At 43.3% G+C, this 25,207-nt stretch overlaps 2 protein-coding genes, 1 long non-coding RNA gene and 1 other non-coding gene across 4 annotated transcripts in view; 1 reads left to right on the top strand and 3 right to left on the bottom strand.

Moving 5' to 3' along the window:
* Window positions 1-2,739: 2,739 nt before the first annotated feature.
* trnat-ugu (transfer RNA threonine (anticodon UGU)) lies at window positions 2,740-2,816 on the top strand. Its single transcript has one exon. It is a non-coding gene; the product is annotated as a tRNA-Thr (tRNA).
* A 2,982-nt stretch (window positions 2,817-5,798) lies between these two features.
* bambia (BMP and activin membrane-bound inhibitor (Xenopus laevis) homolog a) lies at window positions 5,799-10,149 on the bottom strand. Its single transcript, XM_024000312.2, has 3 exons — window positions 9,596-10,149; window positions 7,461-7,739; window positions 5,799-6,792 (listed from the first exon to the last, which is right to left on the bottom strand). Exons 1-3 carry the CDS (start codon window positions 9,669-9,671, stop codon window positions 6,374-6,376), a joined length of 774 nt encoding a protein of 257 aa, XP_023856080.1. The 5' UTR covers window positions 9,672-10,149; the 3' UTR covers window positions 5,799-6,373.
* A 2,684-nt stretch (window positions 10,150-12,833) lies between these two features.
* LOC111972498 (uncharacterized) lies at window positions 12,834-14,628 on the bottom strand. The gene is made up of 3 exons (XR_002878465.2): window positions 14,448-14,628; window positions 12,986-13,101; window positions 12,834-12,923 (listed from the first exon to the last, which is right to left on the bottom strand). It is a non-coding gene; the product is annotated as an uncharacterized lncRNA (long non-coding RNA).
* Window positions 14,629-15,587: 959 nt separating this feature from the next.
* waca (WW domain containing adaptor with coiled-coil a) overlaps window positions 15,588-25,207 on the bottom strand; it is a 43,129-nt gene continuing 33,509 nt past the window's right edge. The window contains exons 10-13 of the mRNA XM_024000310.2: window positions 24,286-24,413; window positions 18,669-18,858; window positions 18,348-18,475; window positions 15,588-18,242 (exon numbers count right to left, since the gene is read on the bottom strand). Of these exons, the coding sequence (XP_023856078.1) occupies window positions 18,173-18,242; window positions 18,348-18,475; window positions 18,669-18,858; window positions 24,286-24,413 (516 nt within the window). The 3' untranslated portion in view covers window positions 15,588-18,172. The remainder of the gene's footprint in view (window positions 18,243-18,347; window positions 18,476-18,668; window positions 18,859-24,285; window positions 24,414-25,207) is intronic.

The following is a 25,207-nucleotide window of genomic DNA, read 5'->3' as shown; positions in this document are numbered from 1 at the left end:
CTTTCCCCAAACAAACCCTACAGTTTAACGTTCCCCAGAAAGTGTCGTTAACATCTCGGAGAATAATTATCCAGCGTTTACCCCCAGTGTTTTGGTACATAGCAGCCTAAATGTCTAATTTCACTTTGCCCTGCAGTGGTGTAGTACTCCAACATGTGGTACACATGTATGATCTGAATTTGGCAGTTTGCTACAGCAGGAGAATAATCCATCAGCAACAGGAAATATGAATTATTATGTGGATTATATGAATTAACATTTTCGTAGGAGTTCGATACATTTTTCTTATGTGAAAATCAAGTTTGACATTTCTAAGTGAAAATTACAAACTTCAGAATCCTTTTTTAACCTCAAATACACAACAAGTTTTACATTTCCTGCATTGCAAGAAAGTTTTCCTGCAAGAGCCAACCGGTTGATCAAATGAACATCCTACATCTGTAGATATGTCAGTTAGTAATTTCTCAAACATAAACAAATAGATAAATTCATTTTGTCAGGAGCGGTTTTATCACTCCACTTAGTTTTTATCACTTATAGACTCCATGTCCCAGTTGTCTGTCTGTAGTTGATTTAGTTTGGCTCCCTCCCAGTGAAATACATTGGACACATTTTTCCACAGCACGTTATTGGGTGTCACTTGACAATGGCCACCCACCCTAGCCTGAATCCAAACTGAAACGGAACAATCCGGTTAGGATCCAGGCTACACCCACCCATCCACCCTCTATAGAGAAAACAACCCATACTGGGTCTCTAAACACCAGTGCTGCTCTGTAATCAAATCTCTCAGTGACCAAGATATAATCTCATCTGACATGGTTTTAAAAGCTAAAGTGTGACAACTGGGATGAGATATGCCACTGCCCATTCATCTCCTGGCAAGCTATAAAAACCTGCATCCCAAATGTCACCCTATTCCCTATTTAGTGCACTAGTTTTGACCAGGGCCCATAGTGCACCATATATGAAATAGGATGCCATTTGGGACACAAGTCCACAGTCTTATCTGTTATTGTAGGATTAGATTCTCTGGACATTTGACTGCCTGCAATCCTTTTAATCTGTCCTTTCAGTCTGGTAATTCCTGGGATCTAGGTCTCACAATGCACACAAATAATAACCTCCCTGCACAGAGTCCCACCCGGAGATATGGCTGCCAACTAACACACACACTAGACCGGGGATTTAGCTGCCAACTCAAGGTGTTGCCCTGCTCACTGTCCCTGCTCTGTTCTCTTCACAGAGAGAGAAGCCTGGCTCTGGCCAGCTGCCAATTGACTTTGTGAAAGCCATTATTATGGGGGTTGGGAGGGCTTATTGAACAGTTTCAACTTCTGCTCATGTTCAGCCTCTGTTGTCATTCTCTGTGTTCACAGTCGGCACCTGATAATGTACTCCATCTCTCCTCTACTACAGAAGTGTGTTGGGATGTATAGGGACCACGTTAACAGCAGGATGTGGCATACAGGTGGGAGTTGGTATTTCAGTCAAATAGAAAGTGAAGGTCCTGCATAGTACATCCAAACTGCTGCAGTGTGTAGTCTTAAAATATGCCCTTTATTCCCTACATGTATGACTAGGACCACCTGACTTGGATAACATCAGACTACATAAGAGGCCTTTTTAACCATCCTTGTTGGGTACTGGCAATATAAGCTTATCCATGTCAGCCGTGAGTGGAAGTTTGAGTGGTCGTAGAGAGAGAGCGAGAATGAGAGATATGAGTGGGTCTCTGAGGGTAAGAAGTGTCAGAGGCTCTCAGGCGCGGTAGACATTGTTCTGCTGTCTGTCTTTAGGGCCAGGTGAGGGGCCAATAAATGTGTGTGTATGTGTATGCACTCAGGCTTTGTTGGGGACAGCTCATCACAAGGCCTAGTCTGGATCCTTAATGGGCTCTCTGGATGTCAGTAAATTAATACAATAGTCTCAACACCAGCCATGGAGACACGTTTGGTGGCTTCCAGCCTCCTCACTGACGCTCAGGGCTCTTCTCTCTGCCACGGCTTAGAGTTAGAGACGCATACTAAACCAACAGGACACTTGACTAGCAGCGTGGTTTGTTATCTATACCTATACATAGTCAGACATTGGAGTATCTATTTGGGACTTTTTTGTAATCCTGAAATTGTATTTAATTTGACYTTTTAGTAATTTAGCAGATGCTCTAGTCCAGAGCGACTTACAGTAGTGAGTGCATATATTTACATTAGTACTGGTCCCTCGTGGAAATCGAACCCACAACCCGGGCATTGCAAGTGCCATGCTCTACCAACTGAGCCACAATGGACCATCATCATCAATCTCTGTCTCGGACTCCTCTGTTAATTATCTTTCACTTGGAGAGCTAGTGTTTGATTTAACCGTGGTTGGACTGCAACTGAGAAACCCCCTTTTAAAAAACATAACAAAACGCCTATTTACACACGGTGACATTAAGCTTCAAGAGCCCCAGCCGGATCTCGTAAACATTCCCAACTAGATTTTTCTCAAGGCAGATTGAAATGTAAACGTTAACAACATGCAGGGCTAAATGTTTAGATGGGTTGAAGGTCAAGGAGGACAGGGACCAACCCCTGTTGTATCCATTCAAAGGAAGTGAACTTGCTTTGGATGGAATAAATATTTATTCCATGTCTTATTTAAACGGATGTCCATTCGTCACAGGGCAGAATGACACTGGTATATGCTAAGTAAGTGAGTAAGTAAGTAAGTAAGTAAGTGTGGAATCCGTCTCGTGGTCCCGTGTGGCTCAGTTGGTAGAGCATGGCGCTTGTAACGCCAGGGTTGTGGGTTCATTCCCCACGGGGGGACCAGGATGAATATGTATGAACTTTCCAATTTGTAAGTCGCTCTGGATAAGAGCGTCTGCTAAATGACTTAAATGTAAATGTAAATATGCGTCACGGTGGAAACCCAACATTAACATCTATTTTCTTGAACGTATAAATTGTTGTTTTCTAAAATGACACATTGGTTTGTTTTTGAGAATGTTTTTATTTATTTTAATGGCTAACAAGTAAATAGTRTTCAGTGGGTCATTTACAGCGTATGTTTTCAAGACAGGCCAGAGGAGTTACAAGAACTCTCTCTGAAAAGGGAAAAGGTCCTAGAGTTCATTTGTGAAACCGTTTATAGTGTGTCCTCATATATATATATATATAGGCTTCTCCGCATATCAGTTTGTGTACTATGTAGTCAAGAGTTTTCTACTGAGACAGAGAAGCATTAACCTGTAATCTTCACCAATAACTAATTGATCATGAGTGTCTTTATTACCCAGGATTCATCAACATGGATAAGCTGAAATCTCTATAGAGGAAGAGGGGAAAACAAGAATAACATCCAAGGCTATAAAAGCTGTGTAATGACCCATTACTATGTGCAGGTGTTAACAGGTCCCATGTGTGTTTACACTTCATATATTGTTTAACACAGGGCACAGTATAGTCTATGGGATCCCTATATACACACAGCACCGACTGCATGAGCATTTTATCGCCAGCGAGGTGGGGAGAGAAAAAAATGAGAACAGCTCTGATTTAAATCACGGTAGTTAACCTTCCCCTCTATGAGGTTTGGAAAATGTCACATACCAATAAAAGCTGTATATCTCACCCTCATTGCTGCTAGTGCAGAAACCTGGGACTGGAGTCTATGATTCTTGAGAGGTCTACACGAGAGAGAGAGAGGTCTACACGAGAGGGAGAGACAGAGAGAGACAGCGAGAAAGAGAGACAGACAGAGACAGAGACAGACAGAGAGACAGAGAGAGAGAGACAGAGAGAGAGAGAGAGATTGTATTTATTTTATATTGTAAATATCCAAAATAAGCTTTGGCAATATGTACATTGTTACGTCATGCCAATAAAGCGAATTGAATTGAGAGAGAGAGAGAGACAGCGGGAGCGACCCAAAAGTCATCCTATTATGTATATATTGCACCATATAGGCAACAGGGTGCCTTTCCAGACACATCCAGAATATACACCAATAACAATTCACTGGCAAGTTAGAAAGGGGACATTTTGAAGTGACTTCAAAACAAATTGGGCTTTTGAAGGGAGCCAGTCGACCGCCTCATTACATTTGCATGTCAATACAAACAGCCTGACCGCCTGCCGCTCAGCAAAATGTCAGCCGATCCTAATGGGCCTGGAGAAGTGTTTTATTGTAGAGCCACTGTGCATGGGGTCTAACTGTAGCATCAAGAGGCACTACTAGAGTGTGTCTGTGTGTGTGTGTACGTGCCCTCCCCCTTCAGACATCCCTGTCTGTCTGGTATCAGCAGGTGATGGGAGCGAGCAGAACAAAAACACAGGGCACATTAGCTGTCCAAACCAGAGGGTCTTGTTATTATTGCAGGGTAATAGTCCTGGGGAGACTAAGTGTCTGCGTGGGCTGAGGCCCGGTTAAGGCAGATTGCTGTTAAGTGGTTAGCCTGGTAATAGTGTTTTCCTTAAGGCCTAATGGAGAGAAACAAGAAGTCAGCCTGGAACTGACAAAAACACACACAGTAGACACGCACGCATGCAAATGGACAGACACAGACACACAGACATACACACACACAGTAGACACACACAGTAGACACGCACGCATGCAAATGGACAGACACGGACACACAGACATACACACACAGTAGACACGCACGCATGCAAATGGACACAGACACACACACACACACAGGTGGACCTAAAATAAACAACTTACTTTCCTTCTCTCTCTGTCTTGGTTACCACGGAGAGGAGTAACACAGTTCCTTTGAACTTTTGAACCGTGGTTTCCAAAACATGCTATGTTCCTTTTGAAGGACCAACTTTTAGGCTGCTATGTTAACGTTACTACAAGTACACAGAATCCTGCATCGCCATTATTGATTCTTCCACATCATTTATCACAGTCAAAGTCCACCAAAGTTTTACCTCAAAAATAAATTAAAAAGTAGCTGGTTGAAATTGGTCACGCGATATGTTTGTGTGTCTCACTATGGACAGGCTTTACACCGAGATACACGTACCACCAGGGAAGTATTAGGACGTAATAAAGTAGAAGGACTACCAAACAGACTGGAGAAAAGAAGTGAAGGGGATTTCAACACAACAACAATAGAAATATAGTCTTCACATTATCCAAGCTATAACTCGGTGGGTTCCATAGTAACTCTCCTGATAACCCATGCATAACTCTCGTAATAAAACACACGCGCAACCTCAGGCTCYAGCTCGATTTCTAAGCCGCGTAATAAGAGTGTCAATTGTGGCATAATCACTAGCCTAGTCGCTTGGCAAAGAAAAGAGCCCTCTTCATCAACACAAGCTGGGATACAGAAGGGTTAGTGTGTCGGCTGAAACACATCCAGAGTAGCTGAATGGGGAGGGCTTARACTGGCATTCSACCGAGTATAAAATAAATAGCCACACTACTTCCAGGAGGAATCCAGCGCGTGCAATGAAAGAAACCGAATGTGTTTGAAGCCGAAATCCTGACCTTTGGAGGAGATTCAAGAATGACTCAGATGTGGAGTACTACTGTGAAACAAGGCCTCACTGTGAAGTCAGTCCTACACGCACCACACGGCCAACACACTCCGKCTGAGACTACACACACGCCACGGCGGCCCACACTCCCACCGTCTGGGTATGAAACGTCACACCACCATGGCAGCGTGGGCCTCTCACTCACTACACATCCTCTTACATACTACTGTACACACACAAACACACCAGGGGGGGGAAAACATCTTGAAAACTGTTCCTCTCTTTCACACAGCAAGGAAGAAGACACAGGACAGGGTCTTTCTTTTCAGACAAAAATATATATATTTTAAATCTTTACAATAGGCTTGGATCAAGAAACGTACAGAGGAGTGCACACACCTACAGTCAACACTGAATTATTGAACTATTTTATTGTTGTTTAACCCTGGTGTCAGTGTAAAAGTCTTCTTCTACGTAGCTTCTTTTTAAGCAAAACAACTTATTTTACTTTTTACAAATGTGCAAATAAGACAGATTTGGAATCCTTCAGCGCTCCGTGTAAAGTCCAGGATCCACATGCAGACAGGGTCTTGACAGAGCTTTCTCAGTCCGTCGGTCAGTCCTGTCCTCAAGTTTAAATACAGCCTCGATGGTTTGCCTTTCATTTTCAAGTAAAGTGCTCCTTCAGCAAAAACCACAAGGCTTGCGTTCAGTTCAGTCCTCTTTTTTTCCCCTCCATTGAAAAAAACCAGCTGTTAAGTAAAATAGACAAAACGGGGGATTCATTTTTAAAATTAAAAGAGAAAACCCAACGAGTAGAGGAGACAGCCTTGGCTGTTTTTTGGGCGGGGGGGGGGACATTAAGTAAAGTCAAACAAACTTAGAAAAGTAAGTCATACAAACTCCAGCTTCCCACGCCCACTGTACATCCCCCAGTGTACCAGAGACAGTATCTTGTCGTTCCCCAGGTCRGCCTGTCTCATCTTGTCACAGGTGAGGCAGCAGTTTTCGTGTCCTGTCACGGGCACCATACACTCCAGGTCTAGCTTCGCCATGTGGCCCTTCTTGGTGTGGTGGCCGTGGAAACTGTAGTGGAGCCGTGACAGCATCTGCTGCCTCTGGTCTTGCAGCCGCTTGTTCTCACTGCGGAGCATCCGTAAGGCCAGCATGATGAGAAGGACCAAGATGAGGCCTCCAGCGATGGGCACCGCGATCACCGCTGCCCTGAACCACACCTCTTTGGCCGAGGCCAGCTCCTGTACCCGCGTGACCAGGTGACGGTTGTTGCTCTCAGGCTGGTACCTGCCGTGCTCTGGACGAGGAGACAAGAGGAAACGTAGGTTATTTTATTGCCTAACGTACACTGATGTCCAGTGGAAACRTGGCTCCTGCTTTCAGAAGGGAAATACAATGTGTCGCCGAGCCTTATCCCAAACAAGAGCCAAAATAAATGAATTTCAGCTAATAAACTAGCTAAACMCCAATATATTTCATAACAGAAAGCCCTACTTGAGAGCTCTCCTTTCCTCTCTGTAAGACTATCCACCTTTTCATAACTCAGTGATGCTAGTATTTATGCCTTCCTACATGCAGCCTGTGAAAGGATATTCTACAAGGCACATTCCTACTCGGTGGAGAAATTACATGGTGCACATGCAACAAAAAATATCTGATCTGCGTCCAAGTTCTTCAGGTAAACCGGTTGCCCCCAACACTCCTCTCTTTGCCGCTGTGCTGCAACCCATAAAAAAATCTAACTGAAGCTGTGTAAAGGTGGGAATTAGTAAAAGGCGTTTGCATTACAGTAGACCATTAAACACTATTACAGGGAGGCGACCTGAATAGGCTACACTACATATTGTCAGTTCGGTTGCTCTGTCTGTCACACATTAGAAACCTTACAGAACAGAATATAAAATAAAACCCATAATGTTTTCAGTCAGAGCCATTTCATGTTTCAATTCTCTCTTCTTTTCTTACCTGTTGATTCTCTGGTGTGAGCCAGGTCGTGAAGGCCTCTGTAGTTGCACATATCGTCGTGACAGCACTCCAGCATAGACAAACCCTCACTCAGGGCATTTGTGTTCTTAGAGCTGCACATGTCGGCAGCGTTCGCTATGGGATCTAGACACCCGTGCGTGAGGGGAGAGTTKGTGTTCATTGGGTCCAGCACCTTGGTGAAACAGGCGTTTAGATCAGATTTACACATGTAGCCCGTGGCCACGCAGTGGGGGGCATCACAGTAACACCGTATTTCTCCTAAAAGAAAAGAAATGCGACGTGTTAGTCATAGGCCTACATGATTCGTTTATGAAGTGTTGTAGGCTAAATAGTAGCCTATTCTCCAACATTTCAAGAATAACTGACCACACATTCTGCATATTATCTAGTGYTAACGTCTCAATTAAATTGTTTGTGCTTTGAATCTTTTCCGCGTACAAGGACTGCCTTTTCTAACTGGGCAGCCGTTTGGGAAATCAAAACATATTCCAACAGGGGAGAAATCTTGCGTTTTGTAGTCAAATTTGTGGAAATGTTATGAACTTCTCAGATAGATATTTGATATAGTCACACACATGGCTGTTATATCCTAGAATAAAATAAAGCCAATAGCATATCTACTTTACTTTTAAAACCAAATAATGATCTCAACTCGCTATTTCGATATTTGAATCAGAAACCAGACTACTTGTGTCTTTTAAAGACTGCCTAGTCGGATCTGAACCGATATTGGCAAAACGCATGTAAATGACAAGGTAACCCCTGAAAGACTTTGAGAAGTAGACGTGTTCAAATGAAATGCAGTACATACGCCGAGGTTAAGCCCTTTCCGTGCAAAATTGTCCTTTTAGTCCGTCCCTATTATAAAACAGGAACCGTGTATCTTATAATTAGTGGTTTGTTTTCCAAAGTCAATTTCTTTCAACCCAAATGGAAACTCGTAAGGGGGTGAGAGAGCAGCGCAGGAGTCTCCTTTTTCAGCTTTCATGCTAGCATTAGTGTGGTCAGGATGGGCTGGGCGCAATGAGCTCTCTCGGCTTCTCATCTCAAAAYCTTCCACCAAACAACCATGTTAGTATTCGTTGTTTTGCAACAAGTACTTTATATATATAAAGTGCTAAAAACGCGCAGCAAATGCTACGAATAGCGTTTCACTTATAGTCAYATGTTTTAAAATGACTGAAAACATTTTTATGGAGTTCAACAAGCTATTTGTATCGACCTGTTATAATTTTCAATATAAATCCATAGCTTTACTAGTTAAAGGCTAATTAACATTGTTACATGACAGCTACCCCAAAAACACACACAGAGACGCACACAAATAAACTCGGCCGTTGTATGTTGTTACACGATGTTTTTTGTGTACCTCCAGTCTCCAGTTACATGTTGTGATCTTATTAATCACGAGCTGACCATTGACAGGGCCCTAAACACATTATAATGGCATTACGGCAACAAACTAATAAATATGGTCTCGAAATTGCCAAATGCTTTATATATAGGAGCCAAACATCCGTAGCGTAGTAGCTACTGGGCTTTGCTTTCTACTTTGGAGAAGTATTTACATTAAACCCTATAGGCTACATAATTTCACACATCCCATTGATGTGCACTAGCGCGAGAATGATGAGAAACATTAGGGGCATTCAGTCTGTTAAGGCCTTGCTATAGGAACTCATGGGGGGAAAACAGACCACAAACTGGATAAAAAGTTACGTTTTTCATAGTTATAACAATGTTATGGCACCTGTCCGGTGTTGGAATATATAGTAGATTAAACACACTAGAAGTTATTGAGATTTAGAAACAGCTATAGAAAACACGCCACCTGGATGCGCGGATAGTTTTTATTTGTATCATTCTTTATTATAGGAAAGATCAAAGTTCGGAAAGTAAAGAGAGAAGAGAAAATCATTTTGATGACAAAACTGCGTTGTTTAATAATTTGACTTATTCAACGTTGCGCAATTGGAAACGGATAAGAAAGCAATGATAAGGCCTTTGGGAGGTTCTGACCCCGTTTTCTCGCATTCACCCTTTTTGAACTTTTTCCTTTGGTCAGAAAAAGGCAAAGAGGACATGAAGGCATGTTTTAAGGGATCAAAGTTTACCTTTAGTTAGAAGAACAGCCATGGCACAGAGTTCCAGTTGTAGCCAAATGGAAATGAAACTGGAATGGCGATCCATTTACGACAAGTAGCCTAACTTTTTAGTCACTCTTATCCAAGTACCAAAACCCGCAGMGCTGAGCTCGAAGACACGGTTACATGAAATCTACAGAAGAAATAGTTGCCACAATCACAATCCACCGGAAGAAGTAAGAAAAACACACGAAAAACGGAAGGCTTTCCCTGCATAGGAAAACTAGGCTACARGAGAAAAAGCCTAAAAGCCCGACTGGTGTACTTGAAAAGCCCTACTGGAAAAGCGGAACACTTGTATCGTTAGTTGTTGAAAAGAGGAAGAAAAAAACATTCCTTTAGTAGAAAACCGGATAAATGTTGTGACTACTTGTCCAATCCGACTTTACACACATCCACGATGATGGTCAAGCATAACGTTTATAATCCGAAAACAACGAAATGTGAATAAAATGTCGTCTACTCTCGCATCAACACTTCAATAGTCGACTTCGGGAAGCGGACCTTGAGTTGAAGAAATATCCGAGCCAGACTTCTCTACGTATCATAACTCCGCCCCATCAGCGCCCATTGGAGCACCCCTCGCTCAATTAGCATACTTCATGAACTTTACATTTCCATTGGTTCACCCGGCGGTCACAATTTATCATTCCTCTTACTGATAGTGCAATATAGTCTATCGTGCTGACTAGGCTACAGTAAAAGGTGAAGAAACATTTTACAGTTTGTTTCACTCCTTTTGCAGACTGTGGCGTTGGCTACAATGTTGCAATTTAATACGACATTGTTTTATTAAATAGCAGCATCAAATATGCCTATAAATGCCTTAGAAACATGTATAAACTATAACCATAGATTACATTCTACCTCAATAGCCTAATAATGAAAACAAACACTATCTGAACTTCTAAACAGACTAGGCTATTAGCTCATTTTTACATGTCTGTCTGTAGTTATAGTGTCATCCGCATTGCCTCGTCAGGCCGACGCCATCGTGAGCAGGTTCCCCAGGCTACGCCAGCCCGGAGATATCTAGATTGCTTCTGCCTGTGAGAATGGATGTTATGGGCGGAGCGGACAGGCGGTTAGAGAAATTAGCAATCCAAAAAGGCATATGGCGCCACTGAGACGACAGACAGACACTGACACTCAATTACCCTCCAACAATTCTATGCAAAACACACAGCAGCACTGGTCTCCGATCGATATCAAAACCAACCAGCTCAACTCAAACCTATCCGTTGAAGTGTTGATTACTTAGGATGTAGACTGTTTGATCTTTGGTTTGAAAAATGAAAAGAATGAATGAAAAAATATATATTTTAAATTGATTGATTGAGTTAGGCTAATAAAAGAGTACAACCACACAATCATAATTCACATAATTCAGGAAAAAGGTGAAGCATTATTCACCAATGTGGTATTGTGTCTGGGAAAAAGGATTATTAGGATATTGCTTATTTAAGAATTCTGTGAAGGAAAGAGATTACAGGCTACATGGAATGACAGCTAGGTAAGGTTTTGCACTGATAGCATCAAACATTCTCGTGGATAACTGTGCAGCAGCCGTTTTTGCCTGTTTATATCCCCTAATTATAAACCCCTTCAGGCAGAATCTCCAGAAAAGGGCAACAACGGCGAACTTCTCATGACGYTAGCTAAATGTCATAGGCCTACTCGCATAGCTCTAAAAGCTTAGCCTTGTGGGTCTAAATGGACACGAATTTTCATAGACTGCCTGAGTATGGAGAACAGAGAGAGAGCAGACATAGAGACGCGCAGGCCTAATTATTTGCCCTACAGATAGATGGTCATCGACACAGTGTCAAAGGGTAAAGGGGTGCGATTCCGCTCAAGGGGACACGTACAGAAATAACTGGATTGACAGCCATTATCGGTAATTCCTGAGAGGCGCCAGACCTATCCCTGATGTGCATCATCATCCACCCAAAACTATTCAGCAAACTAAACRTAACTTGTTCTCCTGCCTCTAAAAATGACAACTGTGGCAATAAGTAGTTTAGTTACATATTTCCCACAGCCCTTGCAACTTTTTATAACAAGCATAAAACTACTACTGTGCTCCGAAATTATGCTCTCCCTCAGGTTAATTATGTAACCTATATGGGCCCACGTTTTAGTCTACATGTAGGCTATTGGCTTTTGGAGGCAACTGTGCGACATAATAGCCCCTTTCCCGAAAATAGAAGCAATTCTAAGAAACCATAGAAATTAAATAGAGGGTGTGATATTCTCAGACAAAAATAATATCCAATAGGCATTGAGGTTCTAGCTCTATAAATTCATCATGAATGGCATGTTCCATGCATCACAGGTAGGCATTTTGCCAGTATCTCAGCTGTATGGTCGATTGACGCCATCTACTGACTCAGAGTGAAATGTCCGTTGTGTCTAAACTGAACTGTAGATCACATACTCTCTTGCACGAAAAAATGCCTTGATGAATCAATCAATCATATTAACTCAAATCAACTCAAACCAATCAATAACATTTACTCAAATCAACTCAAACCAATCAATCAAATTAACTAAAATCTTTGTTCAGTCATTTTAATGGCCTGAATAATACTAGAGGCTGTTTWGTTTCAAGCAGTTGGTGCAAAGTAGGACACTGAGTATGGACAGGACAAACTATGTCATGTATCTGCCCCATGATGGCCAGTCAGTCCCACCTAATGGGGTAGAACCTAGTAGATAGATTGATTGCATAATCAAAAAAGAGAACGGGTAAGGAAACAAAACAGTGTGTGTTTACATGCTGAGGGGATCAGTCTCGGTGAGCTGGTAAGACTGGGGCTTTTCATGTTGCTGACCATTAAACTGTCCACACCTGGAGGTGTGACTCAGAGACAACAAGGGTGTATATAGGGCTAGTCGTCTGAGGGCCCCCGGGGTGAAGTTCCCCCTCCCAATCGTGGTCTTAACCATTAGTGGGGGAAATGCAAAACTGACCCATGATCAGCGTAAAGGGGTAAATTCACTGTACTTCGCTGGGGAGCGGGGACAGAGAGCTCTGTCTGTCTGCAGCCGTTTGTCCTGCCAATGTCAAGCCCCTGTCTGTCTGTGATGCCTGGTTGGGTTCTCTTTAGCCTGACTACAGGATCCCTGCCTAGAGAGCTATTGTTTGGGCTGTGAGGGAATGACGGCACTTACCTGTCAATAGATAGAGAATGGGAATGGGAGATAAGTGGGGGTGGGTTGAAGACTACCTGAGTAAGTAGAGGATGTCCTGGGACCCCTTCAGTCCAGACGGGACTCTGGCCAGTGATCCACTCACCTGTGTGGAGAGAAACAAGAGGTCAGTTTAGAACTGACACCCCCCCCCCGCGTCTCTCTCACCTAGGGTCTCCATCTGCCAGCCGAGACGGGAGCAGAGTAAGACAGACATCCTCTGACACCTCTGTCTTCATCCTCTCTTAGACGTGTGTGTCATATCAAGTTTGAGGTCGTCTCGTCTAGGGAAAGATTGGGTGGCTCCATTAATTGTTAATGCTTTCTTCCCTACTACAAAGGTAGAAGGTACCTATCCACTGTTAATTAGTAGCCTCGGCTCAGATGAATGGAAGAGTTAATTTAATCAAACGTTCAAAGWTTGAGCAAGTTGGGAATGTAGCCTGCAGACTTTGATCCCAACAGGACCCAGTGTGAGGATTTGAGCCTTCACCACAGGTTTATGAGAGACCTGATCTACAGTGCATCCGTGTGTWCGACATGTAGGACATTTTTAGGTCCCAGATGGACAAAAAAAGGGATTAGCCTAATTACTATGTTATAACTTATACACTGTATAAGGATCTTCTACKCCCAAGCCATAAGACTTCTGAACAATTAATGAAATGCCCCTCACTCCATTAGTTTTTTTACACTGCTGCTACTCYCTGTTTATTATCTATGCATAATCACTTCACCCCCACCTACATGTACAAATTACCTCGACTAATCTGTACCCCTGCACATTGACTCGGTACAGGTACCCTCTGTATATAGCCTCGTTATTTTTATTTTATTGTGTTAATTGTTTATTATTTTACTACTTTAGTTTATGTGGTAAAATGGACTGCACCAGATTCGCCAGTTCTTGCTGTGAGATGTTACCCCACTCTTCCACCAAGGAACCTGCAAGTTCCCGGACATTTCTGGGGTAATGGCCCTAGCCCTCACCCTCCGATCCAACAGGTCCCAGGCGTGCTCAATGGGATTGAGATCCAGGCTCTTCGCTGGCCATGGCAGAAGACTGACATTCCTGTCTTGCAGGAAATCACACACAGAACGACCAGTATGGCTGGTGGCATTGTCACCAATTGCCTACCGTCTGTAAGCTGTTTTCTGTCTTGACCGTTCCACAGGTGCATGTTCATTAATTGTTTATGGTTCATTGAACAAGCATGGGAAACAGTGTTTAAACCCTTTACAATGAAGATCTGTGAAGTTATTTGGATTTTTACGAATTATCTTTGAAAGACAGGGTCCTGAAAAAGGGACGTTTCTATTTTTGCTGAGTTTATGTAAYCCTACTGTATGAAAGCTAGTTATTACCTATACATTTGGTATTTTTTAATTCTAAAGTACATTTATCCTATAGGTTTAAGTACTGCAGGACTACTCAGACAACTACTAGGCTAAATAACGTCTCTGACAGGAAGTGACTGTCGATGTTTTTCCATTCTAAGATAATATCAGCTTCCCACCTTATCAGAGGCAGGTCTCATCAGGCTTTGATTTTTTTATTTTTTATAAAAAATGTGATTAAGCCAGCCAGACATTTTACCAACGCGGTTTAATCTTCAAGAAGGATCCATACCTTGACAAGAAAATTACTGCAGTTAGTAGCCTGTAGTCTTCAAATGACACATTTCACAGCTGCAGTTGCTTCATTTCAGCACTGCGGTCTACGGTCCAGTGATCTTGTAGTTCTAGTGAGAGAAAATGGTTATTACAAAGTTTGGCAACAGAGTATAAAAAGCAAAGAGAGCTAGATGAATTATTTGATATAGTGTACAAGCGTCATAAATTAAYGAAACGTACAAGAATCACATTGCGCAAACCTACCTGGTTCTTTGTGGTGTGCAATCATATGGGAAAGACAACAGCGCCATCTAGCGATAAGTAGAATCAGTGACACTACTGTAGCCTAGACTAGCTCAAGGTTCAAATCTMTTTGGCATTCCTTTGGTTTCATGTGTGAAACATTGGTATGGTGTGTGTTCTGTTCAATGTAAAATATAACTTGTTTCCTCCTTTCAACTATGCCTTTGCAGTCTCCATACTCCTTGTATTCAGTGACATTAACTGGAGCCCTTCTCAGTAGACCTACTGATTTTAAGAGGGTTCCTTGTCCTGCAGAGMAGAGAAATCTAGAGTAGGAACTGGGTCAAGGGAAGGAAAACAGGAATATTAAATGGAGAGTATCATTGGGTAAAGGAAAGCAGGACAACTAGAAGATAAGCATGAGTAGGGAGAGGGAGGACTGGCAGGCCTTGCCAGCTTCCTAATGGCAGCAGTCCACTTATGATATTCACATCTTCAACATAAAAGMACTATTCAAACAGTCACAATGACAAGAACCGTTATATGCGTTCTAAGAAACAAAATACGTTATAATCTAAAAATGCACATATGGGTCTTTGTTGCAAGGGTTCAAATAATCTCTAGTTGTGTGGCGTTCATTTATTTTGGATACACCGGACTGAATACAGTGGAATATTATCGGACACATTTAACATGTTCATTGTGTGAACATTGGAACAAACTACCCTGGTCCCAGATCAGTTTGCGCTCTTACCTAGTCCATTGCGGTCATTGCCAAGTCAAACATGTCTGACATGACAATGAGTAAACATGGTAGCACAGACTGACACTCAGGCAAGGTCAGCACAAAGCACTTTAACCAAAAATAACTGAATTCAATGTGCAAAACAGAGACAACTTGGTCCTGTAGAGGCATATTTGATTTATTTTATTCAATATAGTCAGAGGAAAACAATATACAAAGCAATGTGGTCATATTTACTGAATGTGTTGGTGCAGCTCAAATCACAGACTCACTAGAATAATAGAACAGTGGAGAAAAACACGTCACAGGTGAGGACACGTATGGTTCCCAAATGGCACCCTATCCCCTAAATAGTGCACTACTTTTGACAAGAGTCATATGGGCCCCGGTCAAAAGTAGTGCACTTACACAGGGAATAGGGTGCTATTTGGGATAGAAACACTGTTCCCGTTCTGACTCAGAGTGAACAGGGGAACAAACACAACATATACAAAGATGCAATTCTGGGTTGGAGTGCCAAAACAACCCTATGTAGATTGATGCATGACATGCTTATTGAATATCTTTGTTACTGATCAAACCCGAAAACAAACTTGGTACATTTATTTCCATGTCAGAGGCTGTGTGACTTAAGACTTTCAACAAGGCACTAGCGTTATAATAGTAATAATACAATGTAAAACCTAACAGAAAACTCTAATAAAATAACCAGTGCTCGCTTGAGTTTAGCATGTTTATTACAATACGTACATTTCACATTTGACCTTGTGACCTGGCTGTCATTGCCCTGCTCGACCTCTGACCATGGTGTGTGGGGCAGCGATCATAATCTCCATGCCTACGTCCCTAATGGTACCCTATTCCCTATATAGTACACTACATTTTGACCAGTCCCCATGGGCAGGAAGACTAAAAGAGAAGAAGACAAATGGATGCCAAGAGCTCCAATTGCGTCATTCAGGTAAGTTCACCGGACGCCCCATTTGGCTCCCAGTGCAACTGCTGAAGAATCTTGAAAACGATGACATTGCTGTCTTCTCCATTTTAGTCTTGCCTATGGGCCTTGGTCAAAGGTAGTGCAGAAAAAAGGGAATATGGTGCCATTTCAGACGCACCCCATACCTTGCCTCGGTAGTGCCCCCCAAACCACTTCTTTAATAGCTCTCATTCGCACTCATTCACTCACAACAGTGTGCAAAGGAAAATGTGTAGCAATAATTTATAACATTCTGATATACTAGTAATCACTGCAACTTTTTAATAAAACTTGTTTTTTTTAACCTCTTCTTAAACTCCATTATTACCTTATCAAATGTACATAGGAATGAACTCTTAGTTGAACCGAGATGGTGCCACCCTCACATTTAATAAAAGTACAGTTCTCCCCCCKAAAAATACAAAAATAACTTAGCTGGAAAGTTTTGGAGAAAGAAAAAACCAACAGGAGGGTTTTAGAAAGACAACTGCTCTGCGGCTCCTCAGAAGAGCTAGACCAAGGGGGTTGGGCTTCGGCATGTAATGGGTGTGGCCAGGGGCAGGGTTAGGGAGGGACTAGCATTGGGAATTATCCTTGATGTAAAAAAAAGCACAACATTGCTGTGCTCTCTTTCATTATTTTTTTRCCCATCACACCATCAGGCACTGGTTTGGCTACTGTTAGCTGTGAACAAACAGATCTCTGAACCATTGCAACCAGGCATGATTAACCTTTTTAGGAGGATGGTGGAGATGGGTACCTGTCTCGCAAACATCACCCTATTTCCTATATAGTGCACTACGTTTGCCAAAAGTACTGCCATATAAAGGGAGCCATTTGAGAGACATCGTGTGTGGTTGTGTAACCTTAATACTTCCACCAGAGGGTAATACATACGTCAAATATGACTGGGTTTCATCCATGGAGCATTATTATTATTATGCAAGAGCAGAGAAAACTAGAAAATTAAAACCGAGTTTGTTTTGTTTGCGTTAGTCTTTTTTTATGTTTCAGTTATTATAACACCATCTTCCAGTTCCATGCAGGTCATAGGTCACAGACATGCTCAAGGCAATGGTTCACTGATCTATTAACAAAAAAGCTTGAAGTCTGCAGACTGAGTGCCTCTGTCCCAAATGGCACCCTATTCCCTATATAGTGTACTTTCGACCAAGGCCCATAGGGTTCCGGTCAAAAGTAGTGTACTATATATAGGGAATAGTYTGCACTATATAAGGAATAGMGTGCCATTTGGGACATACCCGACTGATGCGTTTAACATGAAGGCGGCTATGAACTTATTAAGCTGTTGATTCCTCGGGCATAACGTTGACTAGCTTGAATGTCAAAAGCTTTGATAAACATGGCTTTCCATGGCTTTAGTCATCTACAAAACATATTTACAACATGGATAACATCTACAAGAAATCTACATCTCCAGGGCGCAAACAAAACCAACCATGGTTGCGTCCTGTTGGCCCCGTTCAAAAGTAGCGCAGTATAAATTGAAAAGGATGCCATTTGGGATGCAAGCCATGTCTAACCCTTSTCTCCGCTCTTCTCCTCCACAACAACCATCAACCACTCAGCCTCTCTCCACCTAACCCAGCCCTCTCAAAGCCCAGTCCAGTGGTCCAAAGCCAATCCAACTGCAGCTCAAAAGTGTTAAGACTGGGCACAGAACAAGAACACAATGGTTCTCCCAACCAAGAGCTCTCTTCCAACCATGTGCAATGGGTCTCTCCCCCCTTTCCTCTCCACTCTTCAAGTCAAGTCCTCAGACCATGAAGGAATTCTGATTCTTCAACTTTTCAAGTTCTTTAATTTGTTGTCTCAAAAATAATATCCTAGAGGAAAGAGTAAAAAATAAACATGTATTAGCTGACATAAAATATTTGTAATAATTTAACATATTGCGATGTTACCATGGCAATTAGGGTCTGGATTCTTACCTCTGCTCGCGCAATGTCGCTTGAATTTCACTGACTCGAACTAAGGATCTCAGATTTTTGAGCTCGGTGCAATTTTCAGACATGTTGATGCTTCCCATGGTGTGGGCCTCCTCACGTAGCCTGGACGCCTGGGGTAGCCGAAGCATGAATGTAGGTTCACATCACAATAACGACATGAATCAGGTATTCAAATACTGCTAAAATCTATATATAGCTCTTTACTGATCTAKTTTGAAAAACAGGTATTTTATCAAATTGGACAACCTGTTAAAATAAAAACAAACTAATACATACATACAATTCCTGGGATGCGTAACCTACCTGTTTCTCTGCGTGGTCGGCGGGCCAGCCCTGGACATGCTTGATGAGATTCTCGTTGAAGTGTGACGCTAGGGTTGGGGTGAAGGAGCAGGAGGCTGGCCGGGTGGAGGAGCTGGAGGGTGTGGTGGGGGCACTGCTGCTGCTACTGGGGGGGGCGTGGTTGGGACCTGGGGASGGACTCCTCTGACTGCTGTGGAATGACAGGAGAGGGTTCAGTCCATTTCTGSATATTATGGGTTAATTATTCTGTTGTAATAACACTATCGCCAACTTTGTTGTTGTAACAGAGGAGACTGTAGGAGAGGGTCAAACTGATAAAATCGGACAAAACGGAACCCCACAGAATAAGATCAACAAGTACAAAGGTAGTGGGGCGGCGTTGGGACAGTAACCGAAAGGTTGCTGGATCGAATCCCCGAGCTGACAAGGTAAAAATCTATCGTTCTGCCCCTGAGCAAGGCAGTTAACCCACTGTTCCCAGGGRGTCAAAGACGTAGATGTTGATTAAGGCAGCCCCCCGCACCGCTCTYATTCAGAMGGGTTYGGTTAAATGCGTAGGACACATTTCAGTTGAAAGCATTCAACTGACTAGGTATCCCCCTTTCCCTTATTTTACCGGTTTAATACACAAGTTGGCACCAACAAAGGGAAAAAAAGCCCATTGGGCATCTATTACCAGAAGGTTAAAACAATTAGCACAAGTAACAACGAATTTGCAGATGCTGCTAGTTAAATATGCTAACGAGCYCAGATGGAAAAAAACTAAATTGCAAAAACAGGCAATCCAGCTCAAAGTTAACATACGATACACTATATATACAAAAAACACCCATTAAAATTAGTGGATTCGTCTATTTCAGACAGGTGTATAAAATCGAGCACACAGCCATGCAATCTCCATAGYKAAACATTGGCAGCAGAACAGCCTTACTGAAGAGCTCAGTGAGTATCAACGTGGCGCCGTAATAGGATGCCACCTTTCCCTCAAGTTAGTTTGTKAAATTTCTGCSSTGCTAGAGTTGCCCGGTCAACTGTAAGTGCAGTTATTGTGAAGTGGAAATGACTAGGAGCAACAACGGCTCAGCCGCGAAGTGGTAGGACACCAAAGCTCACAGAATGGGACCGCAGAGTGCTGAACCACTTAGCGCGTAAAAATAGTCTGTCCTCGGTTGCAACACTCAGTACCGAGTTCCAAACTGCCTCTGGAAGCAACYTCAGCACAATAACTGCTCGTCGGGAGCTTCATGAAACGGGTTTCCATGGCCGAGCAGCCGCACACAAGTCTAAGATCCCCATGCACAATTCCAAGCATTGGCTGGAGAGGTCTAAAGCTCGCCGCCATTGGAAACGCATTTTCTGGAGTGATGAATCACACTTCACCTGGCAGTGCGACGGATTAATCTGGGTTTGGCAGATGCCAGGAGAAGACTCCCAGCCCGAATGCATAGTGCCAACTGTAAAGTTTGCTGGAGGAGGAATAATGGTCTGAGGCTGTTTTATATGTTTCGGGCCCCTTAGTTCCAGTGAAGGGTAATCTATCTTGATATCTTAATGCTACAGCATACAATGACATGCCCCCGTGCACAAAGCCWGGTCCATACAGAAATGGTTTGTCGAGATCGTTGTGAAAGAACTTGACTGGCCTGTACAGAGCCCTGACCTCAACCCCATCGAACACCTTTGGGGTGAACTGGAACGCAGACAGAGCCAGGCCTAATCGCCCGACCTCATTAATGCTCGTGGCTGAAGGGAAGCAAGTCCCCACAGCAATTTTCCAACATCTAGCATAAACTTCCTAACAAAGACAGCCAACTTCGCCAAAAGCGCATTTACGAAAAAAGCACAATCGTTGCACGACTATACCTAACCATAAACATCAATGCCTTTCTTAAAATCAATGCACAGAAGTATTTTATTTTTTTTAAACCTGCATATTTAGTTAAAAGAAATTCATGTTAGCAGGCAATATTAACCAGGTGAAATTGTGTCACTTCTCTTGCGTTCATTGTACGCAGAGTCAGGGTATATGCAACAGTTTGGGCKACCTGGCTCGTTGCGAACTAATTTGCCAGAATTTTACGTAATTATGACATAACATTGAAGGTTGTGCAATGTAACAGGAATATTTAGACTTAGGGATGCCACCCGTTAGATAAAATACGGAACGGTTGCGTATTTCACTGAAAGAATAAATGTCTTGTTTTCGAGATGATAGTTTCCGGATTCGACCATATTAATGACATAAGGCTCGTAGTTCTGTGTGTTATTATGTTATAATTAAGTCTATGATTTGTTAGAGCAGTCTGACTGAGCGATGGTAGGCAGCAGCAGGCTCGTAAGCATTCATTCAAACAGCACTTTCCTGCGTTTTTCCAGAAGCTCTTCGCTGTGCTTCAAGCCTATCAACTCCCGAGATTAGCCTGGTGTAACCCATGTGAAATGGCTAGCTAGTTAGCGGGGTGCGCGCTAATAGCGTTTCAAATGTCACTCGCTGAGACTTGGAGTAGTTATTCCCCTTGCTCTGCATGGGTAACGCTGCTTCGAGGGTGGCTGTTGTCGTTGTGTTCCTGGTTCGAGCCCAGGTAGGAGCGAGGAGAGGGACGGAAGCTATACTGTTACACTGGCAATACTAAAGTGCCTATAAGAACATCCAATAGTCAAAGGCATATGAAATACAAATCGTAGAGAGAGAAATAGTCCTATAATTCCTATAATAACTACAACCTAAAACTTCTTACCAGGAAATATTGAAGACTGATGTTAAAAGGAACCACCAGCTTTCATATGTTCTCATGTTCTGAGCAAGGAACTTAAACGTTAGCTTTCTTACATGGCACATATTGTACTTTTACTTTCTTCTCCAACACTTTGTTTTTGCATTATTTAAACCAAATTGAACATGTTTCATTATTATTTGAGGCTAAATTGATTTTATTGATGTATTATATTAAGTTAAAATAACTGTTCATTCAGTATTGTTGTAATGGTCATTATTACAAATACATTTATATAAAAAAGAAAAGAAAAAGAATCGGCATCGTTTTTTTTTGTCCTCCAATAAACCGGTATCGGCGTTGAAAAATCATAATCGGTCGACCTCTACATAGGATTGTCACCTGGCTATTGATGAGAGTACTGACAACACCGATGTAGTACAGTTGTGTGTATTTGGCTGTTAGTTTCATGGAAATGACTTTAAAGAGCAACTGGCACTGATTCCCCTRGACYGACACACCACCAGGGACATCCTATTCACAAAGCTGGAACCATTATTTACGCAGCATGGCCTGTCATTAGAAAACTTTGTGGTCTCCGACGGGGCTCCCTGCTATGGTGGGCAGACACATGGGCCTGTTCAGCAGGTTGAAGGAAATCGCCCCACAAATGAATGGCTTGCATTGTCTCACCCATCAGAGTGTGCTGTGTGTCAGACTAAACYCTGAGCTAAAAGATGTGATGGATAAAGTCATGCYCATAATCAACTTTGTCAGGGGGACATCAAGCACACAKCACCGTGTTTTCCGCGAGCTTGTGATAGAATCAGAGAAAGCCACCCACGATGATCTCCTGCTTCACAACAACGTGCGCTGTCAGAGTAAAGGAAATGATCAAGAGCGATTCTGTGAGCTGCATGACCAGGTTGTGGATTTCGTCAGAAAAAGCGAAATGAGGACAGCAGCTGACCATCTTCGTATTCTGGAAATMGAAGAATTCCTCTCTAATATAGCTGGTTTGGCTGACATATTCTGTCACTTAAACGGGTTAAATCTGCATTTACAAGGAAGAGGGAAAACAGTCGAGGACATGGTGGAAAAACTTGAGGCCTTTACCAGGAAGCTTGAGTTTTCAATTTGGACTTGTCCTCTGGAAGGCTACCGCGCCTCAGCACACTGAAGAAACGACAGGCAGAGGTACCAGGGGGCAAGAAAACGACACCCTCGCTGGATGAGGCCGCAATTCAAACTGAGCTGATTGAATTCCAAACGTCGAGCCAAATCAGGGATGCGCTCAGGAGTGCCGAGTCCTGGCATGCTCAGAGGAACATAAAATACAAATGTCTTTATTGTGCTATGTGCTAACAATGTTTGGTTCGACTTAATCTGCGAGTCCTTCTTTTCCTCTATCAAATGTATCTATAAAGCCCTTGTTACATCAGGTGGTCACAAAGTGCTGTACAGAAACCCAGCCTAAAACCCCCAAACAGCAAGCAATGCAGGTGTAAAACCTCTACGAACACAATCAAGACTCACGACAGGAACCGGCTTTCACATAAGTGAATCGAGGACTGGCTGCACATCAAAATCACATCCCTCTCACCAGACATCCACAAGATCGTGTCCGGGGGGAAATGCAACTTTTCCCATTAAGTAACTAACTCAGTATTTAATAAATAATCATATAGGCTACTAACATMATTAATTATGTGCTTATCCATGGCTATTTCAGGTCTCATGCTGACACTATTTTCTGTTTGTCGTTACAGGAGCAGCTTATCCCGAGACTCCCGATACAGACGGACATTGCCCACCACCTTTCTTTCTTAAATGATTGTTTTATGTAGGATGCTACCTTGTTTGCCAGTTGCAAATTGTAAGTAGGCCTAATAAATAAAATAAAATCCCACTTCTATTAGGCCATTTTTKTTTTCTTGTGAAAGATGCTGTTAAGCCACATAACTGGCTGAGGTAGGTCAAGTTATTTTATATGGGCCTTGGCACGGAGGAAATAACACTCCAATTAAGGCCTCTTGTTGTTTGTAAAGTCAAATTAAAATGAAYATTATTGTGGAAGTGAATTACTCGACTTTGGTAGTTTTTCCTCCATCTGTTGCTTGGCGCCACTTGCGTAACAAGTTAGCTATATTTTCTGCAGCAGGCGCTGGTCACCTATTGATTGCGCTGCGGTTGCAGCTTTACATTTCAGCACCTAAAAAAATGGTCCGCTGCCTGCTTTATTAGTGGACTGTCTCCTGCATTCTCTCTCCTCATGAATMAAGTTCAAATMTAACTTTTGCATTAATTAGGTAGGGTCACTTCCTTCTTGGGACATTGCATTTGGGACTTTTTGCATCTCAGGTCCAATATAAATATATATAAATCTTTGATAAATCATTGCGAAGACCCTATTGCAGGGTTCCCCAACTGGCAGGTCAGCAATATTTGCCCCCKAAATTGCTGGGCCGCCAGTTGGGGAACCCTGCAATAGGGTCTTCGCAATGATATATCAAAGACTTGTTGTCCACCCACCAGTAGGTGGCACCTCAACACTACATATTGAAATATTGTGTAAACAGTGTTTTACAAGGCATGATCATGGCATTGTACGTCACCCCTTGAGGTTCTCTGCTTTCTCTTCACATCAGTCTGAAATGAACACAAGAGCTTCTTGAAGATTCTTTGTAGCAATGATAAATTGTTGTTTTACCTCCGTTAGTTGACAACACCAATTGTAAATCGCTCTAGATTAGAGCATCTGCTAAATTATGATTACATTTTTTATAGATTCTTCACTGAAAACATCTTAAAAACACAAACAACACAATGTCACAGAGCTCCAGCCAATGATGAATCAAATAGAAAATAGTCTGCTAATGACTAAAATGTAAATSTGGGCTAACCCTTGGCGCTGGAGGGTCCTTGGGGAGGCGGCGATGTCGTGTCCGTGCAGTTTGTCGCTGGGGAGGGGCTGCTGGGGGGAGGGCTGGGGGGCTGATCCCTGCTGCTTCACAACTGGCGTGTTGTTCACCTGGACCACACCGAGACAGAGGGGAGGAGAGTTAGAGAGGAAACACCAGAACCATGGAGGTTCAGCTGGACCACACCGAGACAGAGGGGAGGAGAGTTAGAGAGGAAACACCAGAACCATGGAGGTTCAGCTGGACCACACAGAGACAGAGGGGAGGAGAGTTAGAGAGGAAACACCAGAACCATGGAAGTTCAGCTGGACCACACCGAGACAGAGGGGAGGAGAGTTAGAGAGGAAACACCAGAACCATGGAGGTTCAGCTGGACCACACAGAGACAGAGGGGAGGAGAGTTAGAGAGGAAACACCAGAACCATGGAGGTTCAGCTGGACCACACCGAGACAGAGGGGAGGACAGTTAGAGAGGAAACACCAGAACCATGGAGGTTCAGCTGGACCACACAGAGACATAGATCAACACAGACAGAAACACCGACAGACAGAGTCAGACACCAACCCTGAGACCCACCAACCGACACACCGACCCACACACAGACCGCCTGCGACACCGCCAGCCAGCGACACCGCCAGCCAGCGACACCGCCAGCCGGCCAGCGAGCGAGCGACACCGCCAGCCGGCCAGCGACACCGCCAGCCGGCCAGCCAGCCAGCGAGCGACACCGCCAGCCGGCCAGCCAGCCAGCGAGCGAGCGACACCGCCAGCCGGCCAGCCAGCCAGCGAGCGACACCGCCAGCCGGCCAGCCAGCCAGCCAGCGACACCGCCAGCCGGCCAGCCAGCCAGCCGGCCAGCGAGCGACGCCGCCAGCCGGCCAGCGAGATACACCGCCAGCCAGC

The sequence above is a fragment of the Salvelinus sp. IW2-2015 genome, linkage group LG14, assembly GCF_002910315.2.
Source record: "Salvelinus sp. IW2-2015 linkage group LG14, ASM291031v2, whole genome shotgun sequence".
In the NCBI taxonomy this organism is placed as follows: Eukaryota; Metazoa; Chordata; class Actinopteri; order Salmoniformes; family Salmonidae; genus Salvelinus; species Salvelinus sp. IW2-2015.
Note: the sequence above shows the minus strand (reverse complement) of the source record. Positions and strands in the feature narration are given on the sequence as shown.